Source organism: Nerophis ophidion, linkage group LG01 (assembly GCF_033978795.1).
Source record: "Nerophis ophidion isolate RoL-2023_Sa linkage group LG01, RoL_Noph_v1.0, whole genome shotgun sequence".
Classification (NCBI taxonomy): Eukaryota; Metazoa; Chordata; class Actinopteri; order Syngnathiformes; family Syngnathidae; genus Nerophis; species Nerophis ophidion.
The window spans coordinates 73,373,758-73,394,093 of NC_084611.1; the positions used below are offsets into that span (position 1 = coordinate 73,373,758).

General features: G+C 41.3%; 1 protein-coding gene across 3 annotated transcripts in view; it reads right to left on the reverse strand.

Annotated features, from left to right (window-relative positions):
• LOC133559232 (septin-9-like) overlaps positions 1-20,336 on the reverse strand; it is a 236,503-nt gene that overhangs the window by 169,546 nt on the left and 46,621 nt on the right. The window contains exon 1 of one of the 3 annotated variants that reach the window (XM_061910807.1): positions 16,578-16,730. The exons of 1 other annotated variant lie outside the window; for it this stretch is intronic. In XM_061910807.1, the coding sequence (XP_061766791.1) occupies positions 16,578-16,599 (22 nt within the window). In that variant the 5' untranslated portion in view covers positions 16,600-16,730. Of the gene's footprint in view, positions 1-16,577; positions 16,731-20,336 lie in introns of those variants that run through there. One more of the 3 variants, XM_061910840.1, reaches the window with a different exon arrangement.

Genomic DNA, 20,336 nt, shown 5'->3' on the forward strand with positions numbered 1-20,336 from the left:
TTTGTGTCATTGCTGGTAATGTTGTGTGGGCGTGTGTTTGATGTGGAATGGTAGACAATATGCTTGCACAGTTAGTGATATTCTAAAATGTGATTATTTTTGCCAAAACATGTAATGCAGTTCGAATTAGGACAAGGGAATATAAACACAGATGGTTGCCTGCGGGCTGCTATATGGTCAGCGCTCAGGTCAAATCATTGGTGCAGTGGTTCTCAACCTTTTTTCAGTGATGTACCCCCTGTGAAAATGTTTTTAATTCAAGTACCCCCTAATCAGATCAAACCATTTTTAGTTGAAAAAAAGAGATAAAGAAGTAAAATGCAGCACTATGTCATCAGTTTCTGATTTATTAAATTGTATAACAGTGCAAAATGTTGCTCATTTGTAGTGGTCTTTATGAACGATTTAGAAAAAAAGATATCAAAATAACTACAAACTTGTTGAAAAATAAACTAGTGATTCAATTATAAATAAAGATTTCTACACATAGAAGTAATCATCAACTTAAAGTGTCCTCTTTGGGGATTGTAATAGAGATCCATCTGGATTCATGAACTTAAAGGCCTACTGAAACCCACTACTACCGACCATGCAGTCTGACAGTTTATATATCAATGATCAAATATTAACATTGCAACACATGCCAATACGGCCTTTTTCGTTGACTAAATTGCAATTTTAAATTTCCCGGGAGTTTGTTGAAAACGTCGCGGAAAGATGACGTGTACGCGGGACGTCATGGACTGTTAGGAAATATTAGCGCTGCGCACACACACAGCTAAAAGTCGTCTGCTTTAACCACATAATTACACAGTATTTTGGTCATCTGTGTTGCTGAATCTTTTGCAATTTGTTCAATTAATATTGGAGAAGTCAAAGTAGAAAGATGGAGATGGGAAGCTTTAGCCTTTAGCCACACAAACACACGGTGGTTCCTTGTTTAAAATTCCCGGAGGTGAAGTTTTCCTATGGATCAGAGCGGTCAAGCGAACATGGATCCCGACCAAATGTCAACCAGCAGTTTTCAGTGAGAAAGTTGTGGTAAAAAGTCGCCTCTTACCGGAGATCAGCTGAGCTTGTGCCGTCCATAGAGCTGCCGTTGACTTCCATCAGACACTGGCCTCAAGACACCCGTGGACACACACTTCTGACTATCAGGTACTATTTAACTCACTAAAACACTAGCAACACAATAGAAAGATAAGGGATTTCCCAGAATTATCCTAGTAAATGTGTCTAAAAACATCTGAATCCGTCCCAATAAAATCACGTTTTGTTTTTTTAACTAAATTTTTTTCTTTCTAGTCCGTCGCTATCAATATCCTCAAACACAAATCTTTCATCCTCGCTCAAATTAATGGGAAAATTGTCGTTTTCTCGGTCCGAATAGCTCTTTTTGTTGGAGGCTCCCATTAAAAACAATGTGAAGATGTGAGGAGCCATCAACAGGTGACGTCATCGTATGCGACTTCCGGTAGAAGCAGGGCTTTTCTGTTAGCACCAAAAGTTGCAAACTTTATCGTGGATGTTCTCTACTAAATCCTTTCAGCAAAAATATGGCAATATCGCTGTGGGAGGCGGGGCGTGGTCAAGCGCCGCCTGCTGGCAATGGCATGCACAGGAGCCGGCTGAAAAGCCAGAAGGACCCAGGAGGTGCTGAGGACGCCAGAAGGGTTGTGGGAGGACTGAGCGAGTTAAAAACTTTGTGAGTGAACGAACTAAGACTGAAAAGACTTGGGGAGTGAACGAAGAAGATGAACTGTTGTGAAAATTAAAAATGAAAAGAAAATCCTTTTGGGAACAAACAAAAGAAGAAATATTGTGTGTAAAAAGATTAAAAAGAATTGTCAACTTGAACTCCTGCTGTGATCCTTCGGTCCTGAAGACTCCACGACACAAACCTGTCACAATTGCGAAATGATCAAGTATGACACATTGAATGGACCTGCTATCCCCGTTTAAATAAGAAAATCTCATTTCAGTAGGCTTTTAATTCTAAAAATGTATTCACAAAAAAAGAAATCTTTAAAATAAATATTTATGGAACATGTCCACAAAAAATCTAGCTGTCAACACTGAATATTGCATTGTTGTATTTCTTTTCACAGTTTATGAACTCACATTCATTTTTTGTTGAAGTATTATTCAATAAATATATTTATAAATGATTTGTGAATTGTTGCTATTTTTAGAATATTTTTTAAAAAATCTCACGTACCCCTTGGCATACCTTCAAGTACTACCCGGGGGTACGCATACCCCCATTGGAAAACCACTGCATTGGTGGACTGGTGTGTTTGCTAGTGCTCAATATGACTGAAAACTGGATCACAGTATACAGTACAGGCCAAAAGTTTGGACACACCTTCTCCTCATTCAATGGGTTTTCTTTATTTTCATGATTATTTACATTGTAGATTGTCTCTGAAGGCATCACCACTACGAATGAAGACATGTGGAGTTATCTACTTAACAAACAAAGGAGAAATAACTGAAAACATGTTTTATATTCTAGTTTCTTAAAAATAGCCACCCTTTGCTCCGATTACTTTTTCGCACACTCTTGGCATTCTCTCGATGAGCTTCAAGAGGTACTCACCTGAAATGGTTTTCACTTCACAGATGTGCTTAAAGCTCATCGAGAGAATGCCAAGAGCCTGCAAAGCAGTATTCAGAGCAAAGGGTGGCTATTTTGAAGAAACTAGAAAATAAAACATTATAAACAAATTAAATATAAAATAATATATATATACATACATACATGTATATATATATATATATATGTATATATATATATATATATATATCCATCCATTTTCTACCGCTTATTCCCTTTTGGGGTCGCGGGGGGTGCTGGCGCCTATCTCAGCTACAATCGGGCGGAAGGCAGGGTACACCCTGGACAAGTCGCCACCTCATCGCAGGGCATATATATATATATTATATAAACATACAGTTATTTCACCTTTTTTTGTTAAATACATAATTCCACATGTGCTCATTCATAGTTTTGATGCCTTCAGTGACAATCTACAAGGTAAATACTGGAAACACTTTAATATGGGGAACATATTCACATTAATTAGTTGCTTATTAACATGCAAAATAGTAACATATTGGCTCTTAATTAGTCATAATTAAGTACTTATTAATGTCTTATTCTGCATGGCTTTATTATACAACCAGTAAGCCATTGACCAAGGGTCTTCCCTCAATAAGCTCAGAATTATCTCTTATTAGTAGCCCCAACCCTCACCCTTATATGATCCCCTAGTGTCCAAATAACTCTAAGTTAAGTATTTGTTACTTTAATAAGCAACTAATTAATGGTGAATATGTTCCCTGTAATGTGTTAATTCCACGACTGTATATATCGGTATCGGTTGATATCGGAATCGGTAATTAAGGGTTGGACAATATCGGAATATCAGATATCGGTAAAAAATACATTTTTAGACAGCTCTAATTTTGTTGCATTAGTAGATAATAAAGTTTCAAAAACATGCAGCTGCATGATGTACATTTATTTGTTATGTCAAAAAGGAAAAAAAAAAACATTTAGTTAGAAAAGATAAAGTACTTTATTGACACATATTTCTAGGCTTTCTCGAGCCACATAAAATGATGTGGCAGGCCAAATCTGGCCCCCTGTCCTTGAGTTTGACACATGTGATCAAGGATGTAAAGTGTGATAGGCTTCAGCTCACCTGTGACCTACTGAGGGCAAGCCAAATAGAAGATGGATGGAAGGCATAAAGGCATAATAAAGATCAAGTTGCTTCAACGTGTGTTGTCACAAACGCTATGAAACTGGCATGTCATGCACAAAGTGCACAAAATGTGAAACACCTGCTGCTTGCAACCGATCAGGAATTAACTGAGTCATACATTGGCACTAATTTAGTATTTCTGGTTATTTTCTCAGAGCACCCACAGCGGTCAGCTGAGGTCGCTGTCAGTCAGTGAGGCGCTCGCCTGACATCATTTGTGTTTCCATCACACTGAACAATGTCGCACATCCTGCCTGTGCGTGACGGACAGCAGAGAAATCAGGCTTATCGCCATTCTTAAGTCCAATTAAAAGAATATAAGAGACGGTGGGAGTGCAACAGTACAAGTGTGAGGCGTTAACTCCTAAAAGGATATCCTCTACACCTCTTTTATGGAACATGCTGAACTGGGTGACGTCCGTGGTTTCCTTCACACTGAGATTATGATTATGAAGGAAGCCATTATGTGCCCATTCAAGGCCAGGTGCAGCTTTTATTTATGTTGGTGCTTATATGAACTCATTTAGAATGAATAATGGATAAACACATGCATATACAAATGCACATATGTCCACTGCTAGAGGGAAGAACAAGCATTTTAAGTCAATGGTGCTTTAAACTAAGAATTAATCTAGAAAAAGTATGCGATCGCCATTGCCGATTAAAGCTTTTAAATGTCACCCAGGTGACATTTAAAAGCTGGGTGACGTTATACGCAAATACGGTGTTAGCTTTCACTGTTATGCTGATGACGCCCAACTCTACATGCCCCTAAAGCTGACCAACACGGCGGATTGTAGTCAGCTGGAGGCGTGTCTTAATGAAATTAATAATGGATGATTAACTTTTTGCAACTCAACGCCAAAAAAATGAAAATGCTGATTATCGGTCCTGCTAGACACCGACCTCTATTTAATAATACAACTGTAACATTTGACAACCAAATAATTTAACAAGGCGACTCTGTAAAGAATCTGGGTATTATCTGTAACCGAACTCTCTCCTTTGAGTCACACATTAAAAGCGTTACTAAAACGTCCTTCTTTTATCTCCGTAATATCGCTAAAATTCGCTCCATTTTGTCCACTAAAGACGCTGAGATCATTATCCATGCGTTTGTTACGTCTCGCCTCGATTACTGAAACGTATTATTTTCGGGTCTCCCCATGTCTAGCATTAAAAGATTACAGTTGGTACAAAATGCGGCTGCTAGACTTTTGACAAGAACAAGAAAGTTTGATCATATTACGCCTGTACTGGCTCACCTGCACTTGCTTCCTGTGCACTTAAGATGTGACTTTAAGGTTTTACTACTTACGTATAAAATACTACACAGTCTAGCTCCATCCTATCTTGCCGATTGTATTGTACCATATGTCCCGGCAAGAAATCTGCGTTCAAAGGACTCCGGCTTATTAGTGATTCCTAAAGCCCAAAAAAAGTCTGCGGGCTATAGAGCGTTTTCCGTTCGGGCTCCAGTACTCTGGAATGCCCTTCCGGTAATAGTTCGACATGCTACCTCAGTAGAAGCATTTAAGTCTCACCTTAAAACTCATTTGTATACTCTAGCCTTTAAATAGACCTCCTTTTTAGACCAGTTGATCTGCCGCTTCTTTTCTTTTTCTCCTCTGACCCCCCCTCCCTTGCGGTGGGGGTCCGGTCCGATGGCCATGGATGAAATACTGGCTGTCCAGAGTCGAGACCCAGGATGGACCGCTCGTCGGGACCCAGGATGGACCGCTTGCCTGTGTATCGGTTGGGGACATCTCTACGCTGCTGATCCGACTCCGCTTGGGATGGTTTCCTCGCTGCTGTCTTGGATCCGCTTTGAACTGAACTCTTGCGGCTGTGTTGGAGCCACCATGGATTGATCTTTCACAGTATCATGTTAGACCCGCTCGACATCCATTGCTTTCGGTCCCCTGGGGGGTGGGGAGGGGAGGGGGGGGGGGGGGTGGAAGGTTGCCCACATATGATGGTCCTCTCCAAGGTTCTCTTAGTCATCATTGTCACTGGCGTCCCACTGGGTGTGAGTTTTCCTTACCATTATGTGAGTTCTTCCGAGGATGTTGTCGTCGTAGTGGTTTGTACAGACCTTTGAGACATTTGTGATTTAGGGCTGTATAAATAAACATTGATTGATTGATTAAATGTCAATCAAAAACACCAATCTACTTCATCTGACACTATATTTATCTTTAGTCCCCCAGTTGACCATCGGCTAACAGCTCATTATGTGTCACCTTACACAGTGTGCAGCCGCTCGCTTAAAGGGTCATTTATTTAGATATTTTTTTCTGTATTTAAAACACTTCCCTGTGGTCTAAATAACATGTAATGGTGGTTCTTTTGTCAAAATGTAGCGTGGATTATGTTTTATAGACCATCTTCAAGTCGTTTTCTCTTGTTGGCCGTTGTGTGTACGTGCCTCCACTTTGACAGATTCATCCCCCCATCATCCATGTTGTGTCATGTCTTTGTGATCATGTTTTGTTTGGTTCTGTTCTGTTGTTTTTTTGGACTCTTAGTAGCTGTTTACGCTCCCTTGTTTTTTCACCATGAGGACCATTAGTTGCACCTGATTTGTTTGGACTCACGCACCTGTCAATAATCACATCACTATTATTTAAGCCATAGTTGTCAGGTAGTCGGCCTGGCAACATCACCCTTGATTCACTCTTGTTTTTGCTCTGTCCAAGTTCGTACTGATGTTCATTGTTCATGCTGCTTTGCTCATGTCACAGAAAGTGTTGTTTTTATGTTCATAGTTTATGATAAAGTATTAGTTTTGTTCCCTCCGTTAAGTTTCGTGCCTCCACTGCGAGCGCTTTTTGTTTGTAGCTTTTGAGTTAAGATTAAAATCATGTATTTGCCTTGTCCAGTTCAGTCGCTTTGCACCATGGGAAAACAAACCGCGCCATAGTCCTAGTCCTGACATGTTGCAGTTTTTAAAGTTTCCATATCAAGGTTACTGACAAAGTACTTTGTATTAGACATGGCAACAGCGGAGGATGCATGTGCATGTGCGAGCCAATCTGCCCCACAGCAAGAGGATAATGGAAAAAAAAGAGCTTAAAGGGGAACATTATCACCAGACCTATGCAAGCGTCAAAATATACCTTGATGGTGCAGAAAAAAGACCATATATTTTTTTTACCGATTTCCGAACTCTAAATGGGTGAATTTTGCCGAAATAAACGCCTTTCTGTTTATCGCTCTGGAGGGTATGACGTCAGAATGTGACATTGGTAAACATTGGGTCTCAGCTCTGTTATTTTCCCGTTTTTTCAACTATTTTTTGGAACTTTGGAGACATCATGCCTCGTCGGTGTGTTGTCGGAGGGTGTAACAACACTAACAGAGAGGGATTCAAGTTGCACCACTGGCCCGAATATGCGAAAGTGTCTGCCACCAGACCCCCGTTGAATGTACCAAAGTGTCTCCACATTTTACCGGCGATGACAGACATGGCACAGAGATGTATGGATAACCTGCAAATGCATTTGCAACGATAAATTCAACAAAATCACAAAGGTGAGTTTTGTTGATGTTGACTTATTTGCTAATCGGACATATTTGGTCGCAGCGTGACTGCCAGTTAATCGATGCTAACATGCTACGCTAATCGACGCTAACATACTATTTACCGGCGGTGCTAAAGCAGACATGGCACAGAGATGTATCGATAACCTGCAGATGCATTTGTAACGATAAAGTCACAGTAATCACAAAGGTGAGTTTTGTTGATGTTGTTGACTGCCAGCTAATCGATGCTAACATACTACGCTAATCGATGCTAACATGCTATTTACCGGCGGTGCTAAAGCAGACATGGCACAGAGATGTATGGATAACCTGCAGATGCATTTGCAACTATATTACGTTTCCATCCGCCCACATTTAATGCGAAAAAAACACTTACCAAACGACGGATTTACGTTGCTCCAGTGTCACAAGATGCGAAAGTCCTGATCGTTTGGTCCGCACATTTTATCGGCGATGCTAACGCAGCTATTCGGCCATGCTATGGCTATGAATAGCGTCAATAGCTATTCGCTCAATAGCTTCAGTTTCTTCTTCAGTACTTTCATACTCCAACCATCCGTTTCAATACATGCGTAATCTGTTGAATCGCTTAAGCAGCTGAAATCTGAGTCTGAATCCGAGCTAATGTCGCTATATCTTGCTGTGGTATTCGCCATTGTTTGTTTACATTGGCAGCACTGTATGACGTCACAGGGAAATGGACAGTCGCATCGCAAATAGCAAAAATCAAGAACTTTAAAGCTTTTTTTAGGGATATTCCGGGATGTGTAAAATTTTTTAAAAAACAAACAAATACAACATGCCACTGGGAACTGATTTTTATTGTTTTTAACCCTTTTGAAATTGTGATAATGTTCCCCTTTAATAACCACAGTATAGACTACTATGGCGGATTCCCCCAAAGAACTTTGGGTAAACTCACGGCATATATGGATAATGCTCTGATGTCACCGGTGTGAAACACTTCACAGGACAATATTTGTTCCAAACGGCTCATTCAGAGATTGCATGAAGGAAAGCAAGATTGTTTTGTATAAATATCTCAACAATGACTCCGAGGTTTGATTTCAAATTTTCGGGACTTATGCATCGGGATCCCCCAGGAGGAAGTTGCTAATGTTGCTCTGGAGAGGGAAGTCTGGGGGTCTCTGCTGGAGCTGTTGTCCCTGCGACCCGATTCCGGATATGCGGTTGAAGATGGATGGATGGGACTTATGCGGGTCCCAAATATACAACAGCAGGTACCAATAAGAAAAGTTGGCTCTGCATAATAAGGCCCTTTTAGGCTTTTTTTTAACATTTTGGCAAATAAACTGCATTTTTAGTATTTTCAGTATCATTATCAAGACTGGAGGACCAGGCTAAACATTTTACACAATGACAGCAAGCCTGGAGCATGCATGCTCATAGCTTTAAACCATCCATCCATCATCTTCCGCTTATCCGAGGTCGGGTCGCGGGGGCAGCAGCCTAACCAGGGAAGCCCAGACTTCCCTCTCCTCAACCACTTCGTGTAGCTCTTCCTGGGGGATCCCGAGGCGTTCCAAGGCCAGCCGGGAGACATAGTCTTCCCAACGTGTCCTGGGTCTTCCCCGTGGCCTCCTACCGATTGGACGTGCCCTAAACACCTCCCTAGGGAGGTGTTCGGGTGGCATCCTGACCAGATGCCCGAGCCACCTCATCTGGCTCCTCTCGATGTGGAGGAGCAGCGGCTTTACTTTGAGTTCCTCCCGGATGGCAGAGCTTCTCACCCTATCTCTGAGGGAGAACTCCGCCACGCGTCAGAGGAAACTCATTTCGGCCGCTTGTACCCGTGATCTTATCCTTTCAGTCATGACCCAAAGCTCATGACCATAGGTGAGGATGGGAACGTAGATCGACCGGAAAATTGAGAGCTTTGCCTTCCGGCTCAGCTCCTTCTTCATAGCTTTAAACAACACCAAAAAATAAGTACTCAGTAAACTTTAAGAATTCTCGGTGGAACCGCATTGCAGCAGAAAGTAAGTAGTTACTAACAGGAATATAACAAGTAGATTATTAAGAGTCCAATCTGTCAATCTGTCAATCCTTTCCGTGGACTAAAACCTGTGTGGTTTTAGTCCCTGTTTCCTGTTTTGCCAGGGACTCGAACCTGGGCTGCCGCCATGAGAGAAGAGCGTGCTAGCTCCTAAGCTAAAAGCCCGGTCTGTCAACCCGATAGCCAACACTGCTCTTGAGGTCGTCAGGGAGTGAGGTTTACTAACGTACACATGGCTCAGAAATAGCCTTGATTACACAGAGCGTTGTCACGTTCGGACCCCCATGATTTTGCGGTGGTCGTTTCCCCAAGATGCAGAAGGATGTACAGAAGCAACATGCAGGTAAGAAGGATGATTTATACAAATAACAAAGTAAAAGTAGTAGACTAGCCAACAACGGAGCAAGAAACTTGTAATTCTAAGCTCTCAAGAAAATAAAATACCCAAATTGCGTATTGCGAACAAGACTGCCAGACAGGGTATGGTGCAAGGCAGGAATAAATATCTCTCTGATTAATGACCAGGAACAGGTGAGCGTCCCGACCACTAATCAGAAGCAAGTGACAAAAATTGGAACACATGGCAACCAAGAACACAAACAAGGGTGCTGAAACACAATTCACCAACAGCTACGGAGATATCAAACTCAACAAAACATGACCCGGCAGACGGATCATGACAAGCGTGGATAATATAGTAACAATTGTTGGCATGTCAACATTTTCACAGTCAGCAAACAACACATACTGAAAGTGGGCGGATCGATCCATAAATTAGAGGTGCCGATAGCAATGGTACATTAAGTACCACTATATGGTTGATGCTAGAGCAAGGGTGTCAAAGTCATTGTAGCTCAGGGGCTGCATGGAGGAAAACCTATTTACCAGTCGATCTACGTTCCCATCCTCACCTACGGTCATGAGCTTTGGGTCATGACCGAAAGGATAAGATCACGGGTACAAGCGGCCGAAATGAGTTTCCTCTGCCGTGTGGCAGGGCTCTCCCTTAGAGATAGGGTGAGAAGCTCTGTCATCCGGGAGGAACTCAAAGTAAAGCCGCTGCTCCTCCACATCGAGAGGAGCCAGATGAGGTGGTTCGGGCATCTGGTCAGGATGCCACCCGAACGGCTCCCGAGGGAGGTGTTTAGGGCACCTCCAACCGGTAGGAGGCCACGGGGAAGACCCAGGACACGTTGGGAAGACTATGTCTCCCGGCTGGCCTTGGAACGCCTTGGGATCCCCCGGGAAGAGCTAGACGAAGTGGCTGGGGAGAGGGAAGTCTGGGCTTCCCTGCTTAGGCTGCTGCCACCGCGACCCGACCTGGGATAAGCGGAAGAAGATGGATGGATGGATGAATGGACTTCGGCCCAAAATAGAACAAGCAAATAATCATCTTGACAAAAAAATAAAAATAAATAGCATAAATAAAAATGATTTTATGTTTTTACTACCTGATTTGTCATTTCCATTATTCACGTTCTTTCAATTTGCACAGAATACAATCATTTTCACAGAACTATATCGATGTGCAGTGTCTCATGCAGCATTTTAAGTGTTGGTTTTACTTCTCTTTGTTTTAAAGCCACACTTTACCATGTACCTCTTGCTATGTATACTTGCTCACCCTGGTATGAACTATTTGCTTGCCTAACAGAATTGCTATTGCGACATCCAGTGGACACATTTAGACCAGCAGTTTCTTTCATTTCAAAATGCAGCTCACTTTTACATTTAGCAAACTCATCTCGTGGGCCGGATTGAACCTGTCCGCGGGCCGCATGTTTGACATCCCTGTGCAAGAGTAATGAGGTTGTTTTTTTCATTTTAAGACAAACCCCTGACAAACCCCTCTTGCTGAGGAAGATGGAGGTGGTGGAGTGGATAGATCAGGGGTCGGGAACTTTTTTGGCTGAGAGAGCCATGAAAGCCAAATATTTTAAAATGTATTTCTGTGAGAGCCATATAATATTTATTAACACCGAGTACAACTAAATGCGTGCATTTTTAAGTAAGACCAACAATTTTGGAGCATAATAAGTTTCCTATTCTTTTTAATAACATTGTTATTCTGAAACTAACCAATAATAAATAAAATACTTCTTAATGCGACTTCTTGAACCGGTGGGGTAGAAAACGGATGGACGGATTAAAATGCATGAGAATGTTTTATTTTTTTAATGTTGTTTTTAACGCGTACCATGAATTGATTTACGTGGACCCCAAATTAAACAAGTTGAAAAACCATTTCACCAATTAGTGGTCAATTGTATGGATTATGTACTGTATTGTGCAATCTACTTATAAAAGTTTCAATCAATCAATCAATCAATCAAAACTGTGATTACCAGCTGAAATATTCATTACTTATCGTGTTAAGCAATTTCAGCTAAGATTTATCTGAGAGCCAGATGCGGCCATCAAAGGAGCCCCATCTGCCTCGAGAGCCATAGGTTACCTACCCCTGGGATAGATTTTACTGTACAGTCCACCTCCAAGCCCAATTTAAAGAATGTACATTTATCAGTCTCACTATTTTGGCAACTTGGGGCTCAGCTGTGTCAAACAGCATAGCAAGGACAGGGAGAGCTGGCACAATTCCTTATCGTGAGACAGAATGTACTTCACAAACAGCAGCACTCTTGTTGATTTGACACTGGTATCTCTACCCTGTATTAAGTGGAAAATAAGTTTGGGAAGGGTTTGACCTGGCAGATGTTGCTTCTATTGCAAAATTGCAACTCAGTGACTATATTTGTACACACAGGAGAGATAAAACAGCCCTATCAGCTCTTTGTAAACTCTGTATTCAGACTAAAAAAATGAGGAAACATGCGCTCACAATCTGTAGCTAAGGGAAATATTAACAGATGCTATTTTAGGTCGAATCAAATTTTGTTGTTTTTGTTCATGTTTTACAAACTCAATATAATCAATAATAATTCCCTGGACACCCAAAAGGTTTTAAAGGGGTCATATTGGGATTTTTCCCCTAAACTTAAAACACTTCCTTGTTGTTAGGTAGACCAGTGTTTCTCAACCATTGTTGAGAAATATATGTTTCTCAGCTGTTGTTCCCTAATGGCCGCAGCAGGGCTCAGTTGTAATACACTCTTCCACCACTTGTGGCAGTAATGACAATATCAAACAGAAAAAGCCTGTAACTAAAATCATGGAGAAGCTGGAAATTATGACTAACGTGGTGAAGCTGTATTTTCCTTTGCACTTAAATTTTGACATTTTAGTTTAGAAACATATTCATTATTAATTCAGTTTTTTTTTTTACAACATGATTGTATGTAAAGGTACTTTTAATTGCTTATTTATGAGTCTTTTCTTATGCAGCATATTTGGTTAGTACTTATTTTTCTAATCAACCTGACCTCAGCCTCAGGTTTATGTGTTAAATTAATATTATTTTTGTGATCACCACATGCTTTCACATCAATTGGCAAGGTTTTAAACAGTAAATTGGTTAAATCTAATTATTTAATATGATTAAAATGAACGAGTATAAAATCATTAATTCAGTTTTAATATTTGAGAGGGCCCATGGCCCCTCTGTATTGGAAAACTTGGGCCCCGATGTCATAAATTTAAGAACCCCTGATGTAGACTACTATGTTATGATCCGATGCCCGGATCATACCATATTTTAGCTTTGTTCCTTTTTATATCAAATTCTATTATTTGACTTCCTTATTTCCTGTTTGCTCTGCCACCATGGTTTATTATTAGTTCCACCTGCTGCCCGCTGTTGAGGCACACCGGTTTTGTTAATCACCGTCCTTACTTAAGCCAACCCTTTTTGTTCATTCGACCTCGGATCCTAATTTGCTTTCATGCAACAAGTGACGACTGCTTTTTTTGTATCTCCTCGCTAGCTTTCGCGCTATGCTTTGTTTATCCCTAGCTCTCATGCTAGTTGTTTTTGTTTTCCCTTTTTGCGCCTTTGTGCCAAGTGTTGGTGTTTCTGTTTGTTTCCCTAACTCCCATGCTATCGCCTTTTGTTTGCCATTTCTGCCTAGCACCAGTGTTTTTGTTCTTAGCCTGTTTTTTAGTTAAATAAATCTTTATTTCTTACCTTACGCTGTGTTCTTGCCCGAACGCATCCATGGAAGAACGAATCCGGCATCACTATGCCCAGCAAGTCTCACATACTATTACTTTAACATAATTGATTTGTGAATCGCTCATGTTCTAATTGTGATGCATAGAATAATCCATAATTTTCCCTACCTCTCATAGTATTTAGTATGTATTAATATATAAAAATGTATTATTTTAAATGTGGTCTTGATATTGTAAAACTGCCAATAGCACTCTCCATGAATATATACTACAGTAACAGAAATACATGTGATCTGTATTAGTCAAACTCACTCCTGGCTGATCGTATCGTGGTTGCAGCATCTAAGCCTGATTGGAACATCCCTACTTTAAACACGTTATTTTCTCCAAAACTATGAGCCATACTTCAGTTAATCACCTCAAATAGGTGTACTTTTACTTTGACTGATACCACGCTACTACAAACCCCCAAACCACTGAAGTTGGCACGTTGAGTAAATAATAAATAAAATGAGAATTCATTAATTTTCAAATAATTTCCAACTTATATTCAATTGAATAGGTGCAAAAAAAGGTACTTAACCTTCGAACTGGAAAACCTTGCTATTTTTTGCCAATATTAGCCTATTTGGAATGTGATGCCTGCAACATGTTTCAAAATAGCTGGCACAAATGCTCATCAAACATTTATTTGAAACATCCCACAGGTGAACAGGCAAATTGGGAACAGGTGGGTGCCATAATTGGGTATAAAAGCAGCTTCCATGAAATGCTCAGTCATTCACAAACAAGGATGGCGCGAGGGTCACCACTTTGTAAACAAATGAGTGAGCAAATGGTCCGACAGTTTAAGAAAAACATTTCACCAACTACAGTCCGTAATATCATTAAAAAGTTCGGAGAATATTGAGGAATCACTCCACGTAAGCGATGATATTACGGATGATATTACGGATGATATTACGGACCTTCGATCCCTCAGGCAGTACTGCATTAAAAAGCGACATCAGTGTGTAATGGATATAACCACATGGGCTCAGGAACACTTCAGAAATCCATCAAAGCAAAGTTATCATGGATGTCCCCGCTTATTTCAGCAAGACAATGCCAAGCCACGTGTTACAACAGCGCGTTTTCATAGTAAAAGAGTGTGGGTACTAGACTGGCCTGCCTGTAGTACAGGCCTGTCTTCCATTGAAAATGTGTGGCGAAATATAAAGCTTAAAATACCACAACAGAGACCACGGACTGCTGAACAATTTCAGCTGTACATCAAGCAAGCATGGGAAAGAATTCCACCTGAAAAGCTTCAAAAATTGGTCTTCTCAGTTTCCAAACGTTTACTGAGTGTTGTTAAAAGGAAAGGTTGTGTAACACATTGGTAAAAATGCCCCTGTGCCAACTTTTTTGCAATGTCTTGCTGCCATTAGATTCGAAGTTAATGATTATTTGCAAAAATAAATTGAGTTTCTCAGTTCTTGTATTTGCAGTCTATTCCAGTGGTTCTCAAATGGGGATATTTGAAGGTTTGCCAAGGGGTACGTAAGATTTTTTTATAAAAATTCTAAAAATAGCATCAATGCATAAATCCTTTATAAATATATTTATTGAATATGAACTTACATTTATACTTTGTTGAAGTATTAAACTGTGAAAAGAAATGCAACAATGCAATATTCAGTGTTGACAGCTAGATTTTTTGTGGACATGTTCCATAAAGATTTCTTTTTTTGTAAAGAAATGTTTAGAATTAAGTTCATGAATCAAGATTGATCTCTATTACAATCCCCAAAGAGGGCACTTTAATTTGATTACTTCTATGTGTAGAAATCTTTATTTGTAATTGAGTCACTTGTTTATTTTTCAACAAGGTTTTAGTTATTTTTCTATCTTATTTTCCAAATAGTTCAAGAAAGACCACTACAAGTGAGCAATATTTTTGCACTGTTATACAATTTAATAAATCAGAAACTGATGACATAGTGCTGTATTTTACTTCTTTATCTCTTTTTTTTTTCAACCAAAAATGCTTTGCTCTGATTAGGGGGTACTTGGATTAAAAAAAATGTTCACAGGGGGTACATCACTGAAAAAAGGTTGAGAATCACTGGTCTAATCAATTGAATACAAATTGAAAAGGATTTGCAAATCATTGTATTCTGTTTTTATTTACGATTTACACAACGTGCCAACTTCACTGGTTTTGGGTTTTGTACATCCATTAACCACATACCGTCCTCAGATCAGACGTGTCATCTGTAAAGCTGAAGTTTTACAGTAGAGTTTAAAGAGAAAGTGTTGTTTGTACAGAGGAAAATAAACACTTAAACACTAGCCCAAACTAACAACCAGTGCTGCTGCTAAGAAACCTAAACTCATGACACAGCAGTGGTGTTGTCATGACAACGGGTCCAAACAGTGCCACGGCAACACAGGTCTAAAAATCAGGAAGTAGCCCAGCCCAGGAGAAACATATTGGAGGAAGTATTGCCTGCCAGAAATGTAAGAAAAAACAAAACTCTTTATTGCAAAATATGAATCATCCACATGGAACATTTGACAGGTAGTGCATACTACAACACTGACACCAAGTGGACATTTGAAACATACATTACACATTTATATATGTGTTGATGTCTAGCCCCGGGAGCTAAGCTGCTTTATTAGCGGCTGAATTAAACGCTACTTCATGCAGAGTCACTCAGCTTGAAGTCTGGATTTAACCAGGGTAAAGAACTTGGATTAACTCTCGGTGCAGGCGACACATTGTTCCGTTGCAGGGGACTCAACAGAGAAAAACATCTCGGATGCAGGGCCGCGTGTCCATCAGAAGACTTAGCTGACATATGGCTTCCTTGCAACTTAAAATAAACCTCACAATCAAGCCAATCTCCTATGGAGGCGTGGGGATTATTCAACACTGTCCACATATTGACAAGCATGGAAGCAGCCACTCTGCACAAAAAGATTAGGGCTCCTCATTCCCAAGTGGCTGATGACAGCCCATCACATGAGCTCCAAGCAATATGCGAGTTAGTGTTTGGTGCAGATTAAGGCTACGATGAGAGGATCCATCAAGGGAGAAGCAGCATGGAAACAGCAATATGCGGCACGCTGCCTCCCACTCATGCAAAGTGTTCAAATAGGACACAAGTTAGAAAAGAGAGTGGACTTACTGGCTATTCTGGCTCGCTCCATAATTCAACCTCCAATAGCCACATCAACCTCTCCTCTTTCAACTCTCCCTCCTTCTCACTCCTTTTCTTCATGAAGACTTCCCCTTTTCATAGCCCGGCCGACTCCTGACGCCCCGTCACCCTGTCCCCCCGACGTCCAACCCTCCCCTCTCTCCTCCCTCCTGCCTCGCTTTGACTTCCTCCAACTTTTAATGTCTTCAGTCTGTCAGGGCAGCGTACTGATGTCGGCGGCCATGTGCGACTCATATGCCGCTTCCCCTCCTTGCTTTCTATTTTTCTCTTTTTCTTCCTTGACGCAAAATCCGCTTCCTTTCCACCTCTCACAAAGTGAAGACTCGCAGATCCCGACGGAGGCCCCCATATCTTGTCAAAATCTTCCAAACTTGTCCTGATATTTGGTGCTGCAAAAAATGTTTCTTGTGCCTTTACAGCACGGGTGTCAAACTTTGGCCCTCGGGCCAACTTTGGCCCGCCGTGTAATATCATTTAGCCCTTGAGGTAATATCAAATTAAGATTAGAGCTGGCCCGCCGGTATTATACAGGGGCGGTGCCGCTGTAAATTTCACTGCCCCTCCCGTAAATCTCCCGGGGCCACCATTTTTCCGAATTTCTCCCGATTTCCGCCCGAACAACAATATTAGGGGCGAGCCTCGAAGGCATTACCTTTAGCGTCTTCTACAACCTGTCGTCACGTCCGCTTTTCTGCCATACAAACAGCCAGCCCAGTCACATAATATATGCGGCTTTAACACACACGAGTGAATGCAAGGCATACTTGGTCAACAGCCATACAGGTCACACTGAGGGTGGCCATATAAACAACTTTAACACTGTTACAAATATGCGCCACACTGTGAAGCCACACCAAACAAGAATGACTAACAGATTTCGGGAGAACATCTGCACCGTAACACACGTAATACCCAGAACCCCTTGCAGCACTAAGTCTTCCGGGATGCTACAATATACACCCCCACTACCACCAAACCCGCCCCCCCCCCCACAATTTTTATTTAAATTGTATTTGATATGCCATTGATATTTTTAAATTATTATTGATAGGTTGATTGGCAACACTAAATTGGCCCTAGTGTGTGAATGTGAGTGTGCATGTTGTCTCTCTATCTGTGTTGGCCCTGTGATGAGATCGTGACTTGTCCATGGTGTACACTACCTTTCGCCTGAATGCAGCTGAGATAGGCTCCAACGACCCCAGAAGAGACAAGCGGTAGGAAATGGATGGATAATTTGAAACTCGACATTGCATGTCACTATAAAGTTATAAAAGCCTTGTTTGTTCAATATTCAATGCAAAAATTGTTTGGGTCCCTATTAAAAGGTTAAATTATTCAACCTTGGCCCACGGCTTTGTTCCGTTTTAAATGTTGGCCCCCTCTGTATTTGAGTTTGACACCCCTGTTTTACAGAGTTTAAGTTACTTTAAAATGCATTTTTCTTTTTCTTTTTTACATTTGATGATGTCATCCAGGCTCCCCTCCCTGTCAAAATGTCCCAAAACGTGTCTCAAATTATTTGGGGAGAGTTTGGCATAGTTGTGGGGGGTGGTTATGAATAATAACATGTTTGTTTTTGTCTTCTCTAGATACTCAGGCAAATCATATAGTTCAGTGGTTCTCATATGGGGATACGCGTACCCCTGGGGGTCCTCGAAGGTATGCCAAGGGGCACCATGGTCTGATGCTGCACGAGTGCTGCCATTCCTAGAATGGCAGCCAACATGGACGGCGACATTGTAAAGCAGTGCCGTGAGCAGCTGGGCCCTATGGCAGTTTTCCAATATAATGAAGGAGCCCAAGCATACCTTCAAGATGACAAGTGACTTGTTGAGGAAGATGAAGGTGATGAAGTGGATAGAATTTACTGTACGTATGGCAAACCCCTAAACCCAATTTAAAGAGTGCGCATTTATCGGTCTCACTCATTATGTTGGCAACTTGGGGCTCAGCTGTGTCAAACAGCGTTAAAAAAACAAAAACTGGGAGAGCTGGCTGGAACATAATTTGTCATATTCAGTATGAGACAGTAAGGACTTCATAAACAGCAGTACTGTTCATGTTGATTTTGCAATGGTAGCCCTGCTCTGTATTAAGTGGAGAGTACGTTTTTGGAAGGATTTGACTTGGCAGATGTTGCCTCTACTGCCAAAATGCAACTCACTGACTATATTTGTACACAGGGAAGACACAAAATCGCAGCATCAGCTCTTTGTAAACTGTGTATTCAGACAAGAAAGGAGGGAACATGCGCTCACAATATGTAGCTCAGGCAAATATGAACTGCTGCTTACCATAGGGCAATAATAAAGTTTACTGGACAATATATTGTCCCACAAATTATTGCCGATATATTGTCATTGTTACTTTTGAGACCCAATTTAGCATTATTGTAATCATAATATGGAACTTAAAAATTCCCATAGACATTTTGAAGGGCCTGCTATCTGTGTTGTGAACCTCTGGTTAAGTTAACATCAAAGTTAACTTAAAAGCTAAGGCAAAATTAGCTATGAAAAAATAAATAGTGTGTTTATGTTAGCATAATAACATGCTAACATTAGCATGCTAAGAAGGGAACAGCATACTTACAAGATGCCGCAAATATCAAAATCCATGATTTTAAAAGTACAACATAAGCTAAAATTCTACCATAAGATGCAGCATGCTTACGTGGGAAATATTAGCATACCTGCCAGATAACACCAAGTTCCACAATCCATGTTTTAGGTTCAAAATTTAGCTGAATTACAATGGAACAGTTAGCATACTTGCAAAATGGTGCCAAGTGTCAAAATCCCTGATTTTTAGGTTAAAAAAAAATATATAGCCTAATTACAGTAGCTCAGGGATTCTGAAACGGTGGTACTTGTACAACTTGTGGTACGTGGGCTTCATCTAGTGGTACACCAAAGAATTGCTTAAATAAATGATTAGTGTTTTGTTTTCCTATAATTAAACACAGTGTTATTGTTTAAAATGGGTGTAATGTTTCAGTGGCCAAAAATATTAATTGCACCTATTTAATAAAACTTCTGCGTTGAGGGGATCCGGTTTGGTGGCCACAGGATTAGGTCTCTGCTTTTTGCAGATGATGTAGTCCTGATGGCTTCATCTGGCCGGGATCTTAAGCTCTTACTGGATCGGTTCGCAGCCGAGTGCGAAGCGACCGGAATGAGAATCAGCACCTCCAAGTCCGAGTCCATGGTTCTCGCCCGGAAAAGGGTGGAGTGCCATATCCGGGTTGGGGAGGAGACCCTGCCCCAAGTGGAGGAGTTCAAGTACCTAGGAGTTTTGTTCACGAGTGGGGGAAGAGTGGATCGTGAGATTGACAGGCGGATCGGTGCGGCGTCTTCAGTAATGCGGACGTTGTATCGATCCGTTGTGGTGAAGAAGGAGCTGAGCCGGAAGGCAAAGCTCTCAATTTACCGGTCGGTCTACGTTCCCATCCTCACCTATGGTCATGAGCTTTGGGTCATGACCGAAAGGATAAGATCACGGGTACAAGCGGCCGAAATGAGTTTCCTCCGCCGGGTGGCGGGGCTCTCCATTATATATAGGGTGAGAAGCTCTGCCATCCGGGAGGAGCTCAACGTAAAGCCGCTGCTCCTCCACATCGAGAGGAGCCAGATGAGGTGGTTCGGGCATCTGGTCAGGATGCCACCCGAACGCCTCCCTAGGGAGGTGTTTAGGGCACGTCCAGCTGGTAGGAGGCCACGGGGA